This window comes from Urocitellus parryii, chromosome 7, assembly GCF_045843805.1.
Source record: "Urocitellus parryii isolate mUroPar1 chromosome 7, mUroPar1.hap1, whole genome shotgun sequence".
Classification (NCBI taxonomy): domain Eukaryota; kingdom Metazoa; phylum Chordata; class Mammalia; order Rodentia; family Sciuridae; genus Urocitellus; species Urocitellus parryii.
Window position 1 is genome coordinate 138874778 of NC_135537.1, and position 22978 is coordinate 138897755.

The 22978-nt window shown below is 50.4% G+C and overlaps 1 protein-coding gene across 4 annotated transcripts in view; it reads right to left on the bottom strand.

Annotated features, from left to right (window-relative positions):
• Positions 1-703: 703 nt before the first annotated feature.
• The window catches only part of Rph3al (rabphilin 3A like (without C2 domains)), a 149721-nt gene continuing 127446 nt past the window's right edge, over positions 704-22978 (bottom strand). For all 4 annotated transcript variants that reach the window (XM_026388869.2, XM_026388871.2, XM_026388870.2 and 1 more), the window contains 3 exons: positions 5412-5525; positions 3248-3394; positions 704-1707 (listed from right to left, as the gene is read on the bottom strand). In XM_026388869.2, the coding sequence (XP_026244654.2) occupies positions 1673-1707; positions 3248-3394; positions 5412-5525 (296 nt within the window). In that variant the 3' untranslated portion in view covers positions 704-1672. The remainder of the gene's footprint in view (positions 1708-3247; positions 3395-5411; positions 5526-22978) is intronic.

Here is a 22978-nt window from a genome sequence, read left to right on the forward strand (position 1 = left end):
GTGGGCCACTTATTTATTTATTTATTGGCCCTGCTGGGGATGGAACCCAGGGCCTCCCAGGGGCTAGGCCAGCACCGTCTAAGCGGCACCCCCTGCCCGTTTAACCGCTTCCTTCCACCGGTACCATCTTCACACCCATCCCGAACATCCACCCGAGGGATACCCAGTCCCTCCACGTTCTGAGCATCTGGGGGATTCTGCAGAGCAAGAGGGCTTGTTCCTCAGGGCCTCCTCCCTTATAGGTGTTTTGGAGCAGGAGAGCCGACACGAGACATCATGCTGTCCTGTCGCCCAGAGATCTCCAGCCCCCTCCTCCCCTGCTCTCCTGTCTCCTGTGCTTTTCTATGGTTTGTGCCATTTTCATTGCTGGATGTCATTTCAGTGGGCTTCTGGAGGACAGAAGTTTTTGTCCACTTAAAAAAAATTGATTACAGATGAACATATATACATCTGATATAAATCTGAATAACTTTTTTTTTTTTTTTTTTTTACATAGATGACTTTTTTCTCCCCATTCAACATTATTAGCTTCGTGAACTCTTGTTCCACACCTCGATCTGGCTCATTTCTTTTAAATCAATGTGACCACATTTCTCCCCCCGCCCCCATCCGTTTCTCTCCTAATGCATCTCAGAAGCACAAACCTTGAGGTCTCTGGATCAACACTGGCTTAATGCAAATTCTAATCTTTATTGTTTTCATTCTGAAGCGTAACATGTCACAGGGGAACATGAGTTTTACCGTCTGCCAGCAGCAAGGGCAAAGAGCTAATGGTGGGGGACACGAGGGCTCCTGGCCCGCAGACAAGGAGGCCCCTGGAGAACCGGGTGCCCGGGGAAGGAGGGCAGGGTGTGGACACTCACACACACAAACACACAGGGTTTTCCAAAAGCATTTGCCTGCATTTTGTGTATTTTTCATGCCAAACCAAACCTACTGAAGAGAAGTGAATTGTGTCTTTGGGGAGTCTCCTGCCTGGGCTGAGAGCACCCTGGGGAGGCCAATGGGGGGTTCAGAGAAACCTAACAAGGAGCTAGATTTCAAGCCAGCTCTTGGGCCAGCCCCAAGGGAAGACAGGACACTGTTTTTGCCTCCCTGGGAGCCGAAGCTGGGGGAAGGGGCAGACAGATCTCTCACCCCACCTGCTCTGGGCTCAGGTCTTTGCACCTTGAGGGGCCAAGCTCAGTTTGAGGGGGGACGCTCAGGGTTGTATTTCTTCTTGCTATAAATATAAATATGGAGAAAGGCCCATGTAGCTTCCTGCTGAAACTTCAGTGCATAGGGGAAGGCCCCTCAAGGTGGCCCTGAAGGCCCTTCCAGCCCAACCCGAGACCCAAGCAGACTTAAAGATGGGTCAGACTGGGGGGTGGGGACAGGGGTGGGGGGACAATAAATAAAGGTCAGTGACGGAGCAGGCTGGTGGGTGGGGAGTGGTAGAGGAGGAGCGCGCCTTGGCAGTAGAGGGGTGCAGAAAGGCACTGGGTGGGGGTTAAGCAGACTCGGTCCCCAAACACTGGTTAGTTGAGTCAGAGGTCCTGGCACTGGGGTGGCTGGTGAGAGCTCAGGAACTGGCCAGGAAGGAGCTGGGAAGGCCCGGCTCCTGCTTCCTTCCTCTCTCTCAAGATCTTCCACTGGAAAGTCTGCTCCATGCATCCAAGTCCCAGAAGCCACATCAGTAGCGGGGACTCGCCTGGGGGTGTCTTTTGCCTTTGGAGGAAAGAGAAAAAGACCAGTGAACAGTGAGCAGACATGGATTCCCTCCTCAGGCACAGCTCGACCTCTGGGAACGAAATAGAGGTGAAGGCAGCCTCCTTACTGGAACCGTCCCTGCCCCTGAGGCTACTGCCCAGTGACCTCAGGATGTCAGAAGGAGCCACGGACATGGGAACAGAAATTCTCTCCTAAGCCAGTGCTTTCCACATTGTTTCTGAGGCCCTGAACCCTCTCCGTGCCCTGGCTACGTCTGGACATTTCCTGAGGACCCACTCAGGGCCGGCAGTCCCCAGGGACCCTGGATCTCACCTTCCCCACAACCCCGTGAGGGACACTTCGGTGATAACGGGATTGTGGAGAGAGTCTGCTGGTGACCGACTGTTTGACCTACAAAACCACAGTTTCACTTGGTTCAACCTGATGGTTTGCCCAGATTCACATGGTCATGGGTGGTGGGTTGGGCCTAGAGCTTGGGCCTGCTTCATTGCAAACTGACCTCTGTGGAGGACTTCAGGAGGCTAGAGGGAGGGGACAGGGTCTATTCCAGGAATACAGATGCCTCCATTCCCTGGAGACCTGCCCCCCACTGCCCCCCCCCCCTCCCAAATGCCCTGGGAAGGCTTCAGAAGAGGGAGGAGGAAGGGACAAAGGGAGGGTCCTGGTGGGTGGCTGCTGGGCTGCACTCAGGCTTCTGGAAGGAGACCCCTGACCTGCTGCCAAGAGATCAGTTACTGCCCTGGGCACATGTGCCTGTGGGTCTCTGACCAGGAAGGTGCCCAGTTCAGTTAGGGCTTCTTCTTAAGGGAGCTGGGCCACCTGCAGGTGCAGTTTCTCATGAGAACCCCCCCCCCCCCAACTGCATGAGGATTCTGGGCAAGGCCAGGGCCAGGGGGTTGGGCTCCTTAGATAATTACCCTTACCCCCTGTGCCCGGTTTCCACTCCTATCAAATGGGGACAGTAGGGCTCCCAACTACTCTGTCAACAGAATGGAAGTTGACCTTGGAGGAGCTGGGGCAGGCTGGGCTCTGGGTCCCTGGTTCCAGCACCCCAGGATCTCAGTCCTAGGATCTGGGCAGCTCTGGATGGCCTGGGAGGCCGGTTCAGCTTCCTCCCTCATGGGGCAGGTTTCCGGAGAGCAAGGACTGACCAGAGCCCCCAGTCCCCGGCCAGGCTGGCACATGACGGGGCTTGGTGAGAACTGGATGCCTAGCACAGAGTGGGCACAAGGTGGGGTTCCTATTCGTGTTCGGAGATGGGGAAAGGCTTGGACAGATTATGCATTTTGTGAAGTAGAGGTTGGTAACAAGCATTGCTAAATTTATTGACGGGGTGGTTGCTATTATTTTGGGTTCCTCTCTCTGGTCAGGGGAGCGGAGGTGGGGGGTGGATCTGGCTTTTTGCCCCAGTGCCTGGTACTGCGCTTGGTAAACATCAAGAACTAAAAAACCGTCCCTCTGCAGTTTTGGAGGAGGGAACGAAGGGACAGGGAGGGGGAAGGTGGTGGTTAAGTGGGAAGGTGCAGCGGGTACTCACCGGGGCCCTTGGGCTCAGGCCAGGGCGGGGCACCCCCCTGCGGGTCTGCAGAGCCCCCCCCAGTCTCGCTGGCCAGGCTGCTCTGGCTTCCCGAGAGGAGGCTGGGCAGGTGGGTCAGCCCCATCCTAGGGGACTCCGTGCTGCCACCTGCAAGGACCACAAGCTGTTTCTCACAGCAACAAGCCACCGACAGGAAAATTCACAATTATTAGTTTTTCCCGCCTTCCTAGGATGAGGGTGTGTGGTGGGGAGAAGGGTGTGTATTTTGGCTAACCCAGGAGGGAGAGGGAGAGGGAGTCTGCTGTCTTTAGTCACCAAAGAATCCTCCAATATGGTGGTTAGTTCTTGCCTAGCTGAGAGCAGAAATGGAGCCTGTAACACTTCACCCAATCCTTTCCTGTCTCCTAGTCCTAGCTGGGAGTGGGTGTGAAGGGAGAGGATGGGAATCCTCACGGTAGGAGGAAGGAGGAGTGTGGGAACCAAGGTGGCACGGGTCTTTCCTTTACACTTTTTTTTTTTTTTTGTACTGGGGATTGAACCCAGGGTGCTTAACCACCCTGGGTTAATTTAGTGACAGAGTCTCACCCGAGTCATTTAGGACCATGCTGAGGCTGGCTTTGAACTCACGATCCTCCTGCTCAGCCTCCCAAGCCACTGGGATGACAGGTGAGCATCATGGTGCCTGGCTCCTTTACAATCTTTCTAATGAAGAATTTTGGGGGGTGGGGTTGTGGCTCAGTGGTAGAGCACTTGCCTAGCACATGTGAGGCCCTGGGTTCGATCCTCAACACCACATAAAAATAATAAATAAAGGTCTTGTGTCCAACTACAACTAAAAAATAAATATTAAAAAAAAAGAATTTTGGGGGCCAAAGGGGCTGAATCTAGGGCAGTTTTTATCTTTTGCAATCATCTCTGCCAGTTGATATTGACCACTTGGAAAACTGTACTGAGCACTCTAAGTCCCTAGCAGGGCTCAGAGAATCATGATCAATGAGTACTGTGATATGGACACAGGACTGAGAGTGGTCAAAAGAGTGCCAGGCATTTGCCATCTCTGATCTAGCCGAAACTTCCATAGAGGACAGATCACCTAGTCTTAGCTTCAGGATGGCACCCCAAGGCATTTCATTCCAGTTTGGGGTAGTTACTATACAGCTAGCACATGCTCTCTCTCTCTCTCTCTCTTAAATGGCACATTAAACTCAGCCTTCCTTTTTTTTTTTTTTTTTTTTAAAGAGAGAGTGAGAGAGGAGAGAGAGAGAGAGAGAGAGAGAGAGAGAGAGAGAGAGAGAGAGAGAGAGAATTTTTAATATTTATTTTTTAGTTCTCGGCGGACACAACATCTTTGTTGGTATGTGGTGCTGAGGATCGAACCTGGGCCGCACGCATGCCAGGCGAGCGCGCTACCGCTTGAGCCACATCCCCAGCCCCTAAACTCAGCCTTCCTGAAACTTCTTTCAAATATCCTACTTCTCAGGCTGGGTTGTGGCTCAGTGGTTGGGAGTTTGCCTTGCATGTGTGAGGCACTGGGTTCGATCCTCAGCACCACATAAAAATAAATAAGTAAAAATATATTGTGTCCATCTACAACTAAAAAAAAAAAAAATCCTACTTCTCACCTGGGAATATGTCTGAATGGAGCCTGTCCTTTTTCAGGAAGGTCCTTCGTGTGTTTCAAGGGAAGTGGGAGGCCTTTCCTTACCTTTCTAGGGCATGCTCTGCTTCTACCTCAATGCTGCAGTTAACCCTCTGTTACACGACAGAGTCACAGAGGTGAACTCAGCCATGTCAAAATCAGAGGAAACTTTGGAAACCACCTTCTCTGTCTCCCATGTGCTAAAGAGAAGGAAGTGTCACCTGGAGGCAGTGGCACATATTGGGAACCCCACTGTGAGCATGGGAGGAATCCCAGGGTCAAGGTGGAGGGTGTGGCCTGGCTGGCCCTGCCTCTTGTCCCAAACCCCAGCAAATACAGATGAGCCTGGCTCCACGCCCTGCTCTTCAATGCTGCTGAGATTTAGCTTCTAGTGGGCCCAGCCCCAGGTCCTCCCCCACCCCCATTTATAACAACCAGATGCCAGCCTCAAGGCTGCCATCTAAGGAAGTGGCAAAGCCACTTGGCACCTGGGGCTTTAGAAACAGTGTTATAACCCACACTTACCGGATTCCCCCACGAGCTTGTCACCTTTGGTGTTCCTGACCCCAGTGGGTGGGAGTCTGTCCTCCAGGCTGGAGGAGCTGAGATCGGAGTCACTGTCACTGTCGCTGGAAACCACTGGAAAAGACAAGACATGGACAGAGGGGGGTCACCCCTGTGGGCCGCTGCTTGGATAGAAGGGACCAGAAAGGTTCCCTCCTGCCATGACAGTGTGGTGTAGAACCTTGGGGATTCTTCTGCTAAGGAGGTGAGTCCTGGTGTGAGGAGTTGGGATGTGGACCAAACTCATCCAGAAGTAGCAGGGAGGGCTCGCCCCTTGCCCAGCCATCTCCACATGTGGCAGAACTGGAACTCGCCTGGAACCCGTCTGCCTGGTAGAAGCTGATTATCCCCTTTGGTGCAAAGGTCTAAAGGCAAAAGGTGACACTCTGCAGGGATGAGAATCAGGTCACAGCTGACCTTCACACAGCTTCCCAGGACTTTACATATGAATTCATGGGAGCTTCAAAACAACCCTGTGAGATAGGAGATCTCATCATCCCATCTTACAGATGAGGAAACCGAGGCATGTGCCCCAGGTAGTAAGTGGAGGAGCTAGGATCCTAGTCTGGGCAGGCTGGCTCCAGGCCTGTGCCGTGACCACTCTGGTTCCACTGGAAGAGCAAAATCAGGAGCCAGAGGGCCTGGCTTCTCTTTGCAGTCTCTCCCCTTGTGCATGCAGAAGGAGCCGCTGGGCGGGGGTGGAGTCCCAGGAGGGCGAGGGAGGGAGCGCTCCCGGTGAACAGTCTCTTCTGCACTCGGTGAGACCATATTTGGCTGGTTCATCAACAGTGGGCGTCATAATACAGAATATATTCATCCTTTAAACACTCTATTTTAATTTTAAACATAGAAATGTACATCCATTTGCCAACCTTTGGCGGCAGGCCTTGGCACTTCTCTGAGGCTGGGCCCACACGGCCTTCCCTGTACAAACCACATCCCTGCGGCCTTGTCTCAGTCTCCAGCTTCGGTTTCTTAAAAGCAGAGCAAGAACTCAAAGACACCGACTGGGAAAGCAATCTGACTGCAGAGTCTTCTCTATTTTCCCCTTTCTTCCTCTTGTTTCTCACAGTTGTCTGCCCACACCTAATTCAATAGATTTTTTTTTTTTTCCCCAAAGCAAGTTGCTTCCATCAAGACTTTACAAGATCTTGGTTTTAATGAAACCGCTCTGATCTCTTTTCATCAATTTACATAACGTTTAATTAAGTGATATAAGGATAATAAGTACAAATGACAGAAACCAGCTCTCCCAGGTGACAGGACTCAGCGGATGGGGTGGGATTCCAAGGTGTGTGTCTGTCTGATTTACTTTGAAATGCAAAATGCTGGTCACAGAGGGAGGAGAGGAGGAGAGGCACTGGGCTAGGGGCTTAGCAGGCAGATTTTACACAGCCTTCTCCCAGCCCTGAGCTGTAGGTACACACTGGTAGGAGATAAGATTAGAAACAGAATTGATCTGTACCAACGGAAGCTAATAGTTTGATCTGCCAAGCCCTGTCTGGAGAAGCCTGTGGAGAATTCTGAGACTGCATTAGAGTTCAGCAGGAGGAAGCGCCTGGTCATTTAGGGAAATCCACTGCGAGTACAGGAGGGGGAGATGGCAGCTTCCACGTGGATCTAGAGCCTTCTGGAAAGTCTGCGCGACTTTAGCCTCTGTCATCTTTCAGCTAAGGGAGTCACAGGTCACAGAGGCCAGCAGCCAGAAGGTCAAGGCTGGGCTGACCATTTTGGCTGTAAGAGACGGCATACAGTAGGTGCTTCATGGAGGGAGGATGACAAGGCGGTGCTTGCCTCTGTCATCCTCATGTCCTGCCAATTGCACCATGAAAATGGATCTTGGATCAGTTGCCTCCTTACCATCAAGGTCTTAGTTCCTCCAGCTGAGACACCAGTGACAAGGTCCCAGCAGGGCCCCACCTGCAGGTGCCTCCCTGTCAGATCTCCCTCTGCACAGCTGAGGACGTGCCAGCTGCCCCCTCTTTAAAGGCCAAGCTCCTGTCCACCAATGAGACCACATGGATCTCCTTTCTGTGGCTGGCCCGTGGAGTAGGGTGAGCCAGGACCCCGTGGCTGTTTCCAGTTTTTCCTTCTTCTGTCTGCTCAAGGATCCTGCCCTTTTCTTCTCTGGTTTTTCCCCTCTGCTGCCTGCCAGGGAGACTTCTTTGGTTTTTTTAAGTCTTTTGTGATTTAGAACCAAGGGGGTCCACCCGCCCCCTTCCCAGTACCTGAGCAACCTGACAGACCTCGGTTGCTTTTCTGGTCCTGGATTGAGCAGCTTTGAGCATGAATCCGCCGAGACTGGACCTCCTGGGCGGGCGTCAGAAGCATTTGCGTAGTTTTGACTCATCTCCTGACTGACTAAACGCCAGTCCTGTGGGTCCCTGGACAAAGCAGGTGGGAGGAGGTGGGCAGGAGGCAGAGATGCCAAGAGCAGGGGAGATGGAGCAGCCAGGCCGCTGTGGAGCTCCGTGGTGGGACAGTCCCTGCAGAGACGAGGTGACCGACTTCCATGCTGGTTTCCCCCTCTCTGGCAGAGACTCTTAAATGCGACCCATTTGTGCTTCCTGACTTGGAATGTTCTGTCTTCCCCGTGGCTGATCTGCAGATCATCTCTGCACTTAGGTGTCAGAGTGGGCTTGGGGCTCTCTGGTGTCAATAATGCCTGATCCTTTGGTGCCAAAGGACTCAGCGGGAGATGATGGGATGGGATATCCCGGGGCTCAAGTTGTGGTGGCACACTCATTCATTCCTTGCCACCATGCCCCTGGCTCATTCTGTCATCTGTTGCATGTGGTCACAGGCTCAAACTGTTCCATGCCACATTGGGAGAACAGCATTTATTGTGAGCTGTATGTCTTGCCCAAAAAGGCACCCCTGGAGGTGGGGTGAAAGGGCCACATTGCTGTGTCCCCTTGGGGTACCTGTGTTATACCAGGGTTAAAAAAAAAACAGCTTCTCCAAGTTATTGTCAGTTGGCTTATTCTTGAACTCCTGATATAGATCCCAGAGGTCCCTAGCCATGGGAAGGTGGGGAACGACGTCAGAGGACAACTGAGCTCACCATGGTGTCACACAGCAGACTCATTTCTTTCTGATGCACCGTCTCTTGGCTCAGGCAGCTTTGCTCATTGTATGTGGGATTTCAAGCGGGGGCCAGGTCTCAGCTTAGAGGTCTTTATGTTCAGACCCAAATCCCGTCTCTAATCCACTCTCATAAACCCCACTCGAAAGAAACAAACCCGAAGCGTCAGCGGGTGCACTTACTGTCACTGGGGAAAGGGAAGGTGCTGCTGAGGGGATCTGGGTCCCACAAGCCCTTTACCCAAATAGCCCCCACTTCCTTCAGCAGCCAAGGAAGCTGTTCTTTCTTTTCCTGTCCCCAAGATGCCCCAAACCTTGGCTAATTTGCCATTCGATCGCCACTGCTACTTCTCCTCCTGCAGAGCAGCTGCGATCGTAAATCTTCCAGGTCTATTAACAAAGCTTTTAGGCTCATAAATCTTTTGGCCCTTGCTCTTCCATCCTCCACGACACACTCCAAGGGTCTGAGGGCTGAGTTTTCTTCTTTCCTTTAATTCTCCAAAGGCTGTGTCCAGGATGGGCTCAGCGATGAGAGCTGGGATTCTGCCCACGCCTGATTTTTCAGATCGAGGATGGGAAAACCCGCGGGAGAAGACGGGCCGGTTGCCTTAGGGAGGACAAGGAGCATCGCGTGGATCCAGGGAGAGGCAAGGAGGCAGGGAGCGGGGAGGACTCTCCTGGTCCCCCTCCACAGGGTCCTGAGCTCCATCACTTGCCATGGAACCTGGCATCCCCGAATTTCCCCCATCAAGCCCAGGGGGGTGGCCCTGCTCAGCCTCAGCAGTGGACAGACAGCCCAGCGCCAGCTGTGTCCACGTCTTTAGGGATGGGCCAGTGTCCCCCCCACCCCCAGCTCATTCTTGGATGGATTTGCAATTTGTCTATCACCATGGAAACTCAGAGTTTTGGTACATGAATTGGGGGAAGACTCTTCTTTTTTGGAAAGTCTCTCTTGACAGCCTCAAAGGACACATGTGGCAGCTGCTGTCCTGTGGAGATACCTTGTCAGGGATAGTCCAGAACACAGGTAGATGGGGCTATGTGGCCTCACATTATTGCACTGGGACCTTGGGGGCCTTCCTCCAGGCTCTGCTTGGCTATTATTCTCTCTGTGACCCCAGACATCTCTCTAGGTTTCCTGGCCCAAACCAAGAGGTGTATCTGGCAATCACTAGGAGTCTGAATCCTGGGACTCAGTTTGGGGTCAGTCTAGCAGTGGAGAGACCCCTGATGCCCCCTCCCTGGCTGAGAGGTAGGGAATGCCCTTCTGTGCCACCCAACATCCGTCTGCCTGGCACAAGGACAGCAGGCAGCCTGTGAGCCCGGGAAGCACTTGTGAGCCATGGCTGCTCTGCTTGGAGGCTCCCAAAGCCCCCAGAAATTATGGGAATTAGAGAGGAAGGGAGATATTTTCAGCAAACATTCTGCCAAGGCAAAGCAGATGGTGGAAAATTTTGCATACTAAAAACACAAGGAAAAAAAATTTAAATGTAAAGGAACGATGATAAGGCCCTGGGGAGCGCAGAGACATTTCCAAGCCGTCCTCCTGAGCCCACCAGGCTGGCGCGGCTGCAGATGTCGAGCTTGTCCCTGCTGGGACAGAGGATGGCTGCCTCCCTTGTACACAGGGCTGGGTCTGTGGCCTGAAATTTCGCCGAGATGCCTCCCATATCCAGGGCTCTGTTTTGGTGGCAGCAGGATGGGGCTGTGGGGTGGTGAGGAGGTACTGACTTGGAGTCAGACACTTGGGTCTGTGTCCTGTCTCTGCCATTTCCCAGCTGTGTGATGTTGGGCCAGTTTCTTTACCTCTCTGTGTGCTCAGTGGGCTCAACAATGAAATGGGGGGTGAGGACTCCCTCCCTGGATGTCTGAGCATGAAGAGGTAACACTGGCTGTGTCTGGCACGTGGCAGGTGCTTCATAGATGGAAACTATTTGTGTGTGTGTGTGTGTGTGTGTGTGTGTGTGTGTGTGTGTAGTATCTTGAACTCATAGGCCCATATCGCTTGGTGCAGGACTGACCTTGGGGTTCACCATGTTTAGTGCCAGGAGTGTAGGTCCCCAAGCTCTGCTTTGTAGGATGGATGTTAAGATCACAGATGCTTCCAGAAACTGTTCAGTCGGAGCTGGGTTGTGAACCAGGGCTCCTCATTGCCAGGACCATGGCCCCCCATCTCACCCAGCTCACAGGGCACCCACAATCTCACCCTAATGTCCCTAGAAATCCTCCTCTTGCTGGGCATGGTGATGCATGCCTATAATCCCACCGACTCCGGAGGCCGAGGCAGGAGGATTGTGAGTTCAAAACCAGCCTCAGCAACTTAGTGAGCCCTTGAGCAACTTAGTGAGAACTTGTCTCAAAAAATAAAAAGGGCTTGGGGATGTGGTTAAGCATCTCTGGGTTCAATCCTGGTACCAAAAAAGAAAAAAAAAAGAAAGAAATCTTCCCAGGCAGCCATTTGTCTCTCTACATCCCCAATATTCCTCTCTGTGTCTTCTCTGGGCCTTTCTCTGTCAGTCAGAGGCTGTGTGTAGTGTGGGAGGGAGACTTCTAGTTCATTCTCAAGCACCTCGGGTTGAACTTGGGCCCTGCTTCGGATGGACCTGGATAAATACCTCAAATTTCTGAACCTCAGTCTTTTCATCTATAAAATGGAGTCAAAAGAACTACAGATCAAATAAGGTTAAGCAGGACAAAAAGCTATACAAGGGCTGGGGATGTAGCTCAGTGGTGAAGTGCTTGCCCAGTTGGTGCGAGGGCCCTGGGGTGGATCCCAAGCACTACGCACAAATGCACAGACACACATACTAACATAAATAGCTAGCTAGCTACACAAGTCTTCAAATATTTTTTAAAAATATATTTTAGCTGTCAATGGACCTTTATCTCACTTATTTATATGCTGTGCTGAGAATCGAACCCCGTGCCCCACACATGCTAGGTAAGCGCTCTACCACTGAGCCACAACCCCAGCCCCATCTTGAAATATTTTTAAAAGATGGCATCTAATTCATCCCCAGAAGCCCAAACTGTGGCCTCTACAGCCTCCCCTGCCCCCAGAAAGGAAATTTGAAAGATGATCTCCCCTCTCCCATTCAGCAACTTGTGAATTTCTTTTCCTCTCAAAGCCTGCCTTGACTTCCCAACCAAGCCAGGAGCCACGGAGGGCCAGGCTGCATCGTAACCCACCTCTGACTCCTTGAGCCGGACAGTGGGCCTCAGGAAGAGCAGGCCCAGGAGACCTCAGGGCCCCAAGTGCCACCTCTGTTCCCATAGAAGAGCTGGGCTTTCCACCAGGCAGGCACCTCTCACTGCTTCTCCCTTGAAGGACACTCAAGGGGGTCAAGCCAGGGCACAGGTAGCCTTCGACTGAGCGGGGACAGAGCTGGGGGTCCGTGGCGGGTGGGGGGGCCGTCAGAGGCTGATTGCCATGGACATTGAATGAGTGGGCCCTGAGGGAGGGGGCACTGCTCTTGAGGGTGGGATGGGGAGGGAGAAGTGGATCTTCTTTAAGTTTGGAAATTTCCTAGGCCCCAAACAGGGAGAAAAATGGCCCCAAGGCCCGGGGAGTCTGTCCTCCCAAGGATGGGCCTACTGGCAGCCAGCAGATACTCAGAACCAGGCTGTCCCTCTCTCTCAGGCCCTGGAGTCAGGAGATCTGGTGTGCTCCCAGCGTTCAGATGGCCACCAACCAGGTCACCTCATCTGCAATTCAGGGGTGGTCACAGGACCACTTGGGAGGCCTGGGTGAGGCTGTGGCACCTGTGTTGTGATGGTGAAGCCTGCGGGGGGCCTTTCCAGTTGCCACCGGAGGACCTGAGGATGGCCCCAGGGGAGGGTCAGAGGGCAGCACAGACTGGGCTAGGGAGTCAGACATGGGGAGTGGAGGGCCTCCTGGGCTTATTCCTTCGCCATCGATTTTAATTTACTCCTGCTTTCAGGCTCCCAGACAGGTAGGAGGCACCAGAAAACGAAGATAAATCCTGGGATCGATAGAGATGTGGTTGCCAACGTGGAAGTCCTGTGGACGGTCCCTGCCCTTGCCCGAGGAGCTCTGGATAGATCGGGAGGTAGATGGATGGAAGCTAAGAACTGCTCCTTCCAGAGAGAACATGATACACAGATTGTGAGTTGGCGGCCTTCAGGCAGAGGGAAAGTCACAGAGAACTTCCTGGAAGAGGGGGAATTTAAGGATGGGTATGATTTAGGCAGATATGAAAGCTGGGGGAGGGGGTGTGCCAGGCATCCCAGATGGAGAGCAGGAAAAGCCAAGGCCAGACCTGCCTGCTCCCTGGCTCGGGCACTTGGGGTACAGGAGGCTGGGCTGGGCGGGCTGGGTGTTCTCTGCACTGGTAGGGGACAGATTTTGCTTCTGGCTTCTGGCAGACATAAAACACAGCGGGTGCCTGCCTCCTGCCCACTCCTTGTGGGATGAACAGAGCCTTCCGTTGTTCCTGGCTGCAGGTGCTTTCTGTTCTTCAATCGCTTTCCACCTCTCACTGATGTTTCCAGAATTCTCTCTCTGCCTTTGCATTTCTTACCTCTATTTCCCTCTCTTCTGGGTCTCCATGTGTTCCGGGTCTTCTTGGGTCTGTTTCTTCATTCTTTTTCAATTTCTATCTCCAGTCTCTGTCTCTGGGTCTCTGTTTCTTCCTCTCCCTCCAGCTCTCTCTGCCCTTGAGGCCAGGTTTTTGTAGCCTCTGGGGCTTGGGCCTGTTTCCCTCACCTGGGCCAGAACCTCAGCCCTCCATAGTCCCAGGGAATCTGTGCTCAGAGCCACCGTGTGGGGATGAGCCACCTGCCATTCCTGGATCCCATGGTTACCCAGGGGTAGCTGAGGCAGAGGAAGCCTCTCCCCTTCCTGTGTGGACTCTCAGCCTCTGCTGCCTGCTCCTGGAGCAGCTGTGGGAAATCAGCTCAGCCCCATTTGGAAGGCTGGCCTCCCCCTGTGATGGGCAGGAGGCCCCAGAAGGACCTGCCAAGATCAACACGGCGAAGCTGGTATTGTTATCGCCCAGGGTTTTATTGGAGACAGACAAAGCCCAGATTCATCCACTTCACCTGGGTCCCCCAAGGCCACTAAATCTAGAGTGGGTGGAATTAAGTTGTAGGTTCACTGGGCAAGACAGGTGAGCAGCTGGCGAGGGCTGGCTGTGCTGGGTGAGGAGCCCAGCATGGGCCTGGCCCTGGACGCAGCTCCGTCCCCTTCGCCTGCCCTGGAGCCCAAGGCTGGCTTCCCTGTTTCCGTTCAGATGGGGGTGAGGAACCCCAAGACCTCACCTTGCAGTGGAATTGCCAATCATCTGAGGCTGTCATCAGGTTTGGGTCAATTAGAGGTGACAGCTGTGCCCCTATCCTCTGTGGTATGGCTAATGAGGACCTTCTGCTCTTGAGAAATTGATGTCCAAAGCCACTGAGGAGGATACCAGGTCAGGCAGGAGGGCTGCTAGGGAGGGGCAGGTGTGGCCATGGGGGCAGGTGCACTCCCTCCAGCTCAGGACTCCTGTTCTGGGGAGGGTCCCTCTGCTCAATGACACTGCAATTTTGGCTTAAACAAGGCTCCAGGACAAGACAAATTTCGTATGCATGGTGCACGGGCTTCCCTTCCAAAACAGCCGTATTAAGAGATGGCCGGGCCTCTGTTTCTCTGAGATTTAAGGGAAGGGCAGAGTTTCCTGAAAGCTACTGGTCTCTCTTCTTCCCTTTCACGCTGAGATGACAGTGCAAGTTATTTGACCTGTCCATGCTTTAGTGTCCCTTTCTATAAAGTGGACAATGGTGGAGTCCCTTCCCAGGTTGTGGGGAATCCCAAGAAATACCCAATACTGGATGCAGAGATCCTGCCGTGAGCAACCACGGAGTCTACTGCAGCTGCCACTGGGCTCTTTTTCTTTCTTTCTTTCTGTTTTTTTTTTAATATTTATTTTTTAGTTCTCGGCGGACACAACATCTTTGTTGGTATGTGGTGCTGAGGATAGAATCCAGGCTGCACGCATGCCAGGCGAGCGCGCTACCGCTTGAGCCACATCCCCAGCCCCTAATTTCTTTTTTTTTTTTTTTTTTTAATCTTTTTTTCAAGACAGGGTCTTGTAAGTTGCCCAGGCTGGCCTCCAACTTGTGATCCTCCTGCCTCAGCAGGGATGATAGGCATGCACCACTGCACCCAGCTTGGAGCTGTTTTTATTTGTCCAGAGATGTCCCCTCCCTGTGCAGAATGATGGCAAACAGCACCCAAGCCCTCTGTGGGCCTGGCTGTCATGACCAATGGTCAGTGTCTTCTCTTGTGGGGCCCCTGGGCTTGGGCTCCTCAGTACATTCCCCTGCTTCTATCATTCAGTCCCCAGATGGATGGCGGGGGCCACAGACAAGATGCTCTGACTATAACCGTCAATCATTTGCTTACTTATTTTCTTGACTCGACCGTTATCCTTCTAAAGGCCCGGGTCCTTATGTGTACCATGTGGCACCCGCACACCCCTTTCAAATGGTGCACACTCGCCCGCCCTCCTATCCAGTCCTTACTGGCTCGTGTGTGTGGCTGGTGGCTTCTGTTATCTTTACATTAAAAAAAAAAAAAATCCCAGGTACTTCCAGCTCCCCAGGACTATGGAGCCTACGCAGGAAGAAAAAGGGAGAGAGACGGGGAAGTGGTGATTAAGCCTAAGTGACCCTGGGGATGGGACCTGACAAGTGGTACCTAGGCACTTAGCAAAAGCTTCTCATGAGCACAGTCGGGGCGGGTGGGATGGGACTTGGTGGGCAGCACAGTCCTGGAAGGCGTGTGTGACATATGCATGTGTTTGGGGGGAGGGCGCGATGCAGAAAGGGGGGGCTGGTCTTTGCAGTCAAGGCTGCCTCCCCATGGGATCTGAATGCTTTGCCACCTGCCTGAAATTCCTCCCCAAAGGCTCATTCCCTTGGATTTGCACCATTAGAAAACTGGAAGAGAACAGACTCCTGCCCGAGCTCCTCGTCCTTCACTCTCATGGGGAATCTAACACCCAGAGAGGAAAAAAGTCATCTTCAAACCAAGGCTTTCCCTGCAACATGGCCCTTTAAACCTCCACTGGCAATGGAGGTAATGGTGGTGGTCACCTCCATGCTCCCAATCGGCACAGAGACACTACAGGCAGAGGTTGTGGGTCAGGATTAGGTGCAGGGACTCATGTGACATGGTCAGGCTCCTGCTTCTAACTGTCCAGGTAGAAGGTCCAGAGAGTGAAGTTAGTGGGTCAGATATGAGAAGCCTTCACTTCCACAGAGAAGCCTGTCCATTTTTCTTGCAACAGGAGTCCCTGTTACGTCTATCTTCTATTCTCTCTCTTTTCCTAGGGCCATAGAAATACGAACAATTTCCCTTTCTCTTTTGTGGTACTGGGCATTGAACCCACAGGTGCTTAAGCTGAGTTACATCCCCAGCCCTTTTTACTTTTTTTTTTTTTGTTTGTTTGTTTTTTGAGACAGGGTCTTGCTAATTTGCTTAGACCTCGCTAAGTTGCTGAGGCTGGCCTCAAACTTGAGATCCTCTTGCCTCAACCTCCGATGTAGGTCACTGGGATTACAGGTGTGCACCATTAGGCCTGGACCCTTTCTTCTTAATAACCCTGCAAAGGGTGATGCTAAAAGAATGTCAGAGTCAACAGGGAGGGGTCCAGACCACAGCAGAACAGAGGACATGAGCCCTGTGTAAAGGCAGAAGCCGCTACAAAGCCAGATTGATTTTTCCAGAGAGGGGGCAGACCTTCTGATTTTCAAAAAAGAAGCCAGAACTCCATTAAAAGAAAGAAAGAAAGAAAGAAAGAAAGAAAGGTCAGATTTTTCCACATTTAAAAAAGTTGACAATGAATTTTAAGCTAGATTGAGTCACTGCTCTACCAGTTTGTGACCTATAACATAGGCAAAATGTCTAACCCTGCACAGACAGATGGCATCCCACCTCCCGACATGGACACATCCTGCTCAGCTCTGCCTCCTTCCACCTCTTGGGCAGCCTGGCCTCCTGCACACGGTGCACACTTTGTGCTCCGAAGGCTTCTGGGAATTCAGGAACCATGGCCAGCCAATGTGACCAAAGCGGCAAGTTCAGAGTCCACTGGGGAAATACTGGGGAGGGGAGAGGTCGGCGGGGCGCTCTGAGGAGCTTCCAAAATTCTAATTTCTCAGAAACAGGGAAAGAAGGAAGGCAGCATAGCAACAGCTGGCTCTGGGCAGTGAGCAATCCTGTCTGAAAATAAAACATTTTACAATCCACAACCGAGGCTCATTAAGAATGAATGGATCTACTGGTATAAATAGCACGCTGCGTTAAGAAGTCAGGAAACAGCATATGCATTTGATGGAAAAACGGCTGCCACGGAACTGCTTATTAGCTCAGTCGGCTGTGGCTCCGTGCTAACAAGACAGAGGTCTCGGGTTCAAAACCTGCGAGGGCCACGTGGCTTCCCCAGTCTTGGACCACAGACTATATCTTCTGCCCCAGACCTGGTGTCAATAGAAGGTCATAGCTCTGGACATACAATAATAGCCCACAGTGAGATTCTTCCTGTTTTGGATCTATAGGATCCCCACTATAATACCCAGCCTCTGTTGGAATGCTCCCCATAACAGGGAGCTCACTACCGTGACAGATGCAAAACAGTCAATTCTGTTAGATTAGATGACTATAGATCCAGAACTAGAACCTTCCCCTGCCCTGCCCCATCTCTACTCAGAGGGAAAGTGGTCCTCACCAGCTGTGTCCTTGTTATGTCCCACTGTGGACTGGATGTAAAAGGGGTGCTCTGAGCAGAAATGAGGAGCCAATCACATCCTGAGGGTGGCTGTGGGGTCCTGAGAGTGGGGACAGGTGCAGAGACTGAAGGGCATGTGGACTTGGGCTGCGTGTACGCTGCTGGTCAGGCAGAGGGAGGGGAACGGGGCTGAGATGCAGAAGCAGCTGTGGCTTCCCCTCCTTCTCCAGGGACCTCTCCTTAGCAGCCTGGCTGCACCCCCTTACTCAAGCCAGTTTTTGGGCTGGGGTGGGGGCTCTGTTCCCAGTCAGAAAGGAAAAGCCATCATGGCGGTGATGTGGGCAGAAGCTTCACTCCGTACCACGAGGGAAGGGTGTGGGACTGGGATTCAGAAGCCTGGGTCCCTGGCCCTCCTGGCCGCAGCCCAGCCGCCTACGTGACCTTGGGCAGACTTCCCCTCCTCATCCATCACCAAGAGTCAATTTCAACTGTCTGTAGCTGCCCCATAGGCTGTTCTGAGCATCAAATGAGATAATGACCATGAGTCACAGAGGGCTCTGGCTGAGGCCGGCGCGAAGCTGAATGACTCGGCTCCTCCAGGAGCACGGGGACAGGGGCACACTCGGCGGGTGGGTGGACAGGTTAGCTGGGGGGGGTCACTCAGCAAGGGCAGCCCCAGGTAAACCTCTGCGGCCTGAGCTGATCCAGATTGCTCAACCCCAACAGAACCCTGAAGCTTGCTTTCACTGCACTGCAACCAGGAACAGGTTAAGATTTTAAAAAATTGACTTAAACGCTAGTGAATCACTGAAATGATAACAAAACTCCTATTTTTTTTTCTTAAAGTTACCCAAATGGAAAAAATCCAAACCCTCGAAGAACTTTTCTAGAACAGACCTTGAAGGGAACCAGCAGTCCAGGAAGCCAGGGTCCAGCCCAGGAGAAGGAGGGCAGGTGGGGGCCGGTGTATATAGGGGGCCTCCTGTGCAGGGGGCGGGGACTGTTCTGGGGAGAGACTGTGACCCAGGCAGACCCAGTCTCATAGCTTCAGGAACTCCAGGCATTTGAAGCAGCCTGTGCCCAAGACAGGGTCTTTTTGGTGTCTCTGCTATCTTGGAGGGGGCCGAGGCGAGGAGGAACTGGGTATCCGTATCCTGTGAGCAAAGCTTTTCAGGGTCTGGAGAAGAGGTGGGCTCAGCTCTACGGGGATGCTGACTGTGAGCCCTGGGTCCAGGTTCTGCCTCTTACACCTCATGCCTCTGGGGGGAAACAGACCAGGCGGAGCCGACAGCTGACTTTATTTATCACTGCTATAAACCCAGGGCCAGGAAGGATCCTGCCAGGCAAAAGCAGCCTGGGACACACTCCACCCACCTCGACTGGGCAGGAGGGTGGAGAACTGTCCCCGGAGGTGACCAGGTTAGACTCGGGGGCCAGTTACCAGGAGGGGTCTCAGGTCAATCTGTTCACTGCCCCTTCTGTGGTGAGAATGAGCACCTGCTGTGGGCAGGCTTTCTGGGGAACATCAAGGGGTCTGCAGGCAAATTCTTGGCTCAAATCAACATGCAGAATCCAGAAAGGGGATACTAGCAGATGCAGAGAGTCAGCTCCCTGTCCTGTGGGGCCACAGCAGTCACCAGATGTCCTCGAGGTAAGAGGAAAGGGCCGTGTCTCCTCATTTCTTGATAATTTCATGGTTTTTATTTATTTTTAGGTGGCAGCCTTAAAGTCCTGGACTCTTGGGCCCAAGGAATCTTCTTCTCTCAGCCTTCTGTCTGCTGGGACTATGGGGACATGTCACTGTACCCAGATTTCCTTCTTCTTTTTTTTTCTGTACTTGAAATTGAACCCAGGGCCTTGCACAGGCCGGGCAAGTGCTCCACCACTGAGCTACATCCCCAGCCCTTTTTGTTTATTTTGAGACAAGGTCTTACTAAGTTGCCCAGACTGGTTTTGAACTTGTGACCCTCTTGTCTTGGCCTTTCGAGTAGCTAGTATTACAGGCATGCAACAGCTCATTATTTTCATCATCATCATCATTATTATTGTTATTATTATTATTATTATTATTTTTGCAATACTGAGGATTCAACCCAAGGCCTTGTGCATGCTAAGCGAACACTCTGTCATCAGACTATGTCCTCAGCCCTTCCTTCTTTTATTTTTTACATCGATATTAGATGTGTTTCTGAATTTGTATAAAAGGGGACAGAAATCTAATGACACTAACTCCAGTCATTAAATAAATCGTTATTTTCCCATTGAAGTGAAAAGCTACCTATATTCAGCTTCTATACATTCTTAGGTCTATACTATCTCTATTATAGTCTACTTATCTATTTATTTATTCTATAATAAATAAGCTATTCTCTAACTTCCTTATGAATTTTTAAACTCTTATCTCATAAAATTCACCCTTTGAAAGTACACAATGCAGTGGGTTTTAGTACAGTCATAAAATTGTATAACCATCACCACTGTTTAATTTTAGAACATTTTTAGCATCTCTAGAAGAAATCCTGTACGTATGAGGTCATCATTCCCCACATCCCTCCATACTCTCCAAAACCCTGGAAATCACCAATCTATTTGCTGTCTCTACGGATTTGCCTATTCTGAACATTTTGGATGAATGGAAGCATACAATACATGGCCCTTCTTGGTGTTTGTGTGTAGTACTAGGAATTGAACCCAGGGCCTCACACATGCTAGGCAAATGCTGTACCGCTGAGCTGCATCCCTAGTCTTTAAATTTTATTTTGAGACAGGGTCTCACTAAATCACCTAGGCCTCATATTTGCAATCCTCCTGCCTCAACCTCCTGAGTTTTGGGGACTACAGGTGTGTGCCACTCTGCCCAGCAATACATGGCCTTTGGACTCTGGCTTCTTTCACTGAATATTTTCAGGGTTCATCCATGTTACAGCACCTATCACTACCTCATCCCTTTTCAGAGCTGAACAATTCCATTGATTGATTATGACACATCGTGCTTATCCTTCATCAGGTGAGACTCATCTAGGTTGTTTCTACTTTTGGCTACTATGAATAGTGTTGTAAGAACATTTTTGTGTTTTTTGTGAACTTTAAACAAATCAACTTATTCCTTCCTAATAAGTCCACTGGGAATCTGATAGGAATTATACTACACTTATAAATTGGGAAGGACTGAGATTCTTATCTGCCTCTCTGTTCAGAGCTTAATTTTTTGTCCTTTGATAACGTGTTATAGACTGAATATTTCTTTCCCCTCCCCCACCCCACCCCAATTCAGTTCAAAGCTCTAAATCTCAGTGTGGCTACATTTGGACTCAAAGGATGAAATTATGGTTAAATGAGGTCATAGGGCAAAGCCTGGGGATTAGTGTCCTCATAAGAAAAGACACTGGAGAGTTCTCGTTCTCTCTGACCTTGTATTCACGAACTGAGCAAGAAAGCAGCCTACTGCATCCCAAGGGGTGAGCCCTCACCAGGTAACAGCGCTGCTGCCACCTTGATCTTGGCCCTCCAGCTTTCAGAACTGAAAGGAAAACAGGTTGCTGTGGTTTAAGCCACCCTTAGTCTGGTGTTTTGTTATAGTAGCCCAAGAAGACTAACATAATAATACTTTATAATTTTCTTTAAAAAATTTTGTTTCTAGGCATTTCATTATTTTTGTTGCAATTACAAATGGGGTTTCCATCTTCCAATTTTAATTAACCAGCATAGGTTAAAGCTATTGACTTTGTTATAGATTTATCTCAGGCCCTGGAAATTTCCAATCTTTCTTCTTCACTCTAGAGGGTTGTTTTACTGGAAACCGTTGCGTTTTCCCGGGATATAATCACATCATCTGCAAACGGGAGAACCACTTTTCTTCTCTTTCAATATGAACAGGCAATTTTATTTTCTTGCTTTATTATATTAGTTAAAAATTATATGGGATGGGGTATGAAGCTCAGTGGTAGAGGGCTTGTCTGCTATGTCTGAGGCCCCTGGGTTTGACACCCAGCACTGGAAACAACCACAAACTAGAAAATACTGTTGAATGATTTTTTTCCCCCAGTCCTGGGGAATGAACCCCAGAGGCACTCAACCTCTGTGCGACATCTCCAATTCTTTCTATTTTGAGATAGGTTCTAAGTTGTTGAGGCTAGCCTCAAACTTGCAATCCTCCTGCCTCAGCCTCCCAAGCTACTGGGATTACACGCATGCGCTATCATGCCTGGTGATGATGGGATGTTTTTGACTTGAATTTTGACTGAATATGGTTTGAGGGCTTTATAAATTAATGATATCTGATTTTATATATTTTCCCTTTTTTGTTAACTTTGTCATATACAGTTTCCTTTTACTCTCACATTACTTACACTTTTTATTTTAGCACAATTTTTCTAAAATGTTCAGGCAAGGAAGGCATTTTGAAGTAAGACCGGAAACAGAGACACCACAAAGCAAAAGACACACTTGGCTTCACACACACACCACTGCTTTTGCATGGCGAAAGATGCTATCACAAAGGTTAAAACCCAAACCAGATCAAATGGAAAGTTCAAAAGAGGAGAAAAATATTCGCAGCCCATTTAGCACCATGTACTACCCCTAACTTATAAGGAGCTCTTGACAAATCAAGAGTAAGGAAATGACTTAGCAGAACATGAGCAATGGATGTGAACAGGCTGCTTTTAAAAGAGGAAATCTGAAAAATCAATAAATAACAACCAAAGGAAGAGATATTTGAATGTGCACATTAAAAACAACAAAATTCCCTCCCATCCTGCATCTTGGCCCCAACTATAAACCTCAATAATATTCACGGCCAGAAAAGGTGCAAGTAGGTGAGTGTCTCATGGGGGTGAGTGTAAATGATGAGAAGAGCTTTATATATAGTTGACAACGTCCATCGCAATTTAAAACGTGTGGCCCCACTTTTGAAAACCTACTCCGCAGATTTAAAGCTCGGGTTTGAACTGGGCACAGTGGTGCATGCCTGTAATTCCAGCGGCTCAGGAGGCTGAGGCAGGAGGATTGCAAGCTTGAAAACAGCTTCAATAACTTAGGGAGGCTCTAAGCAACTTAGCGCCTCTAAATAAAATATTAAAAGGGCTGGGGATGTGGCTCAATGGCTAAGTGCCCCTGGATTCAATCCCTGGTACAAAAAAAAAAAAAAAAGCTGTGGTTCATGGTATTTTATGTATAAATACATTTCAGTACTGCTTGCAATGGTGAAAAGGGAGAAACCATCTGAATGTCTGTTGATGGGTGAATAATGAAGCCCTGGTGCACTATACTCTGGAATTTATTCATCTATTAGCATAAATGAAGTAAAATCTATACCTAGTGGTCTGGAGGGATGCCCATGGTAGTCTTTTAAAAACAACAACAGAAAAAAGCAACAAAGTCCTGGGTAAGAGCCTGTTTACTTTTGTTGCTAAACAAAAGCAAAACTAAAAATTTCGATGCCTAGATTTGTGCCTGTTGGTAGGTCCAGTGAGAAAGGGGTTGGGGACAATAGCAAGTAGAAGAGATGATTAGTTTTTCAGATCCTGTTGAATTATTTAACTTGTATTCTTAGGTAATTAAAAATGAACAAAGAAAACTCAGAGGAGGAAGACAAGGAGCACATTTCAGAAACATCAATACGTTCACCCAGTTGCTCTGAGGATTGAAAAGTTCATGGCTTGTATCTATCGATTATCCCTCCTCTTCCAACCCGACATGAGAAAAAAACGGGGA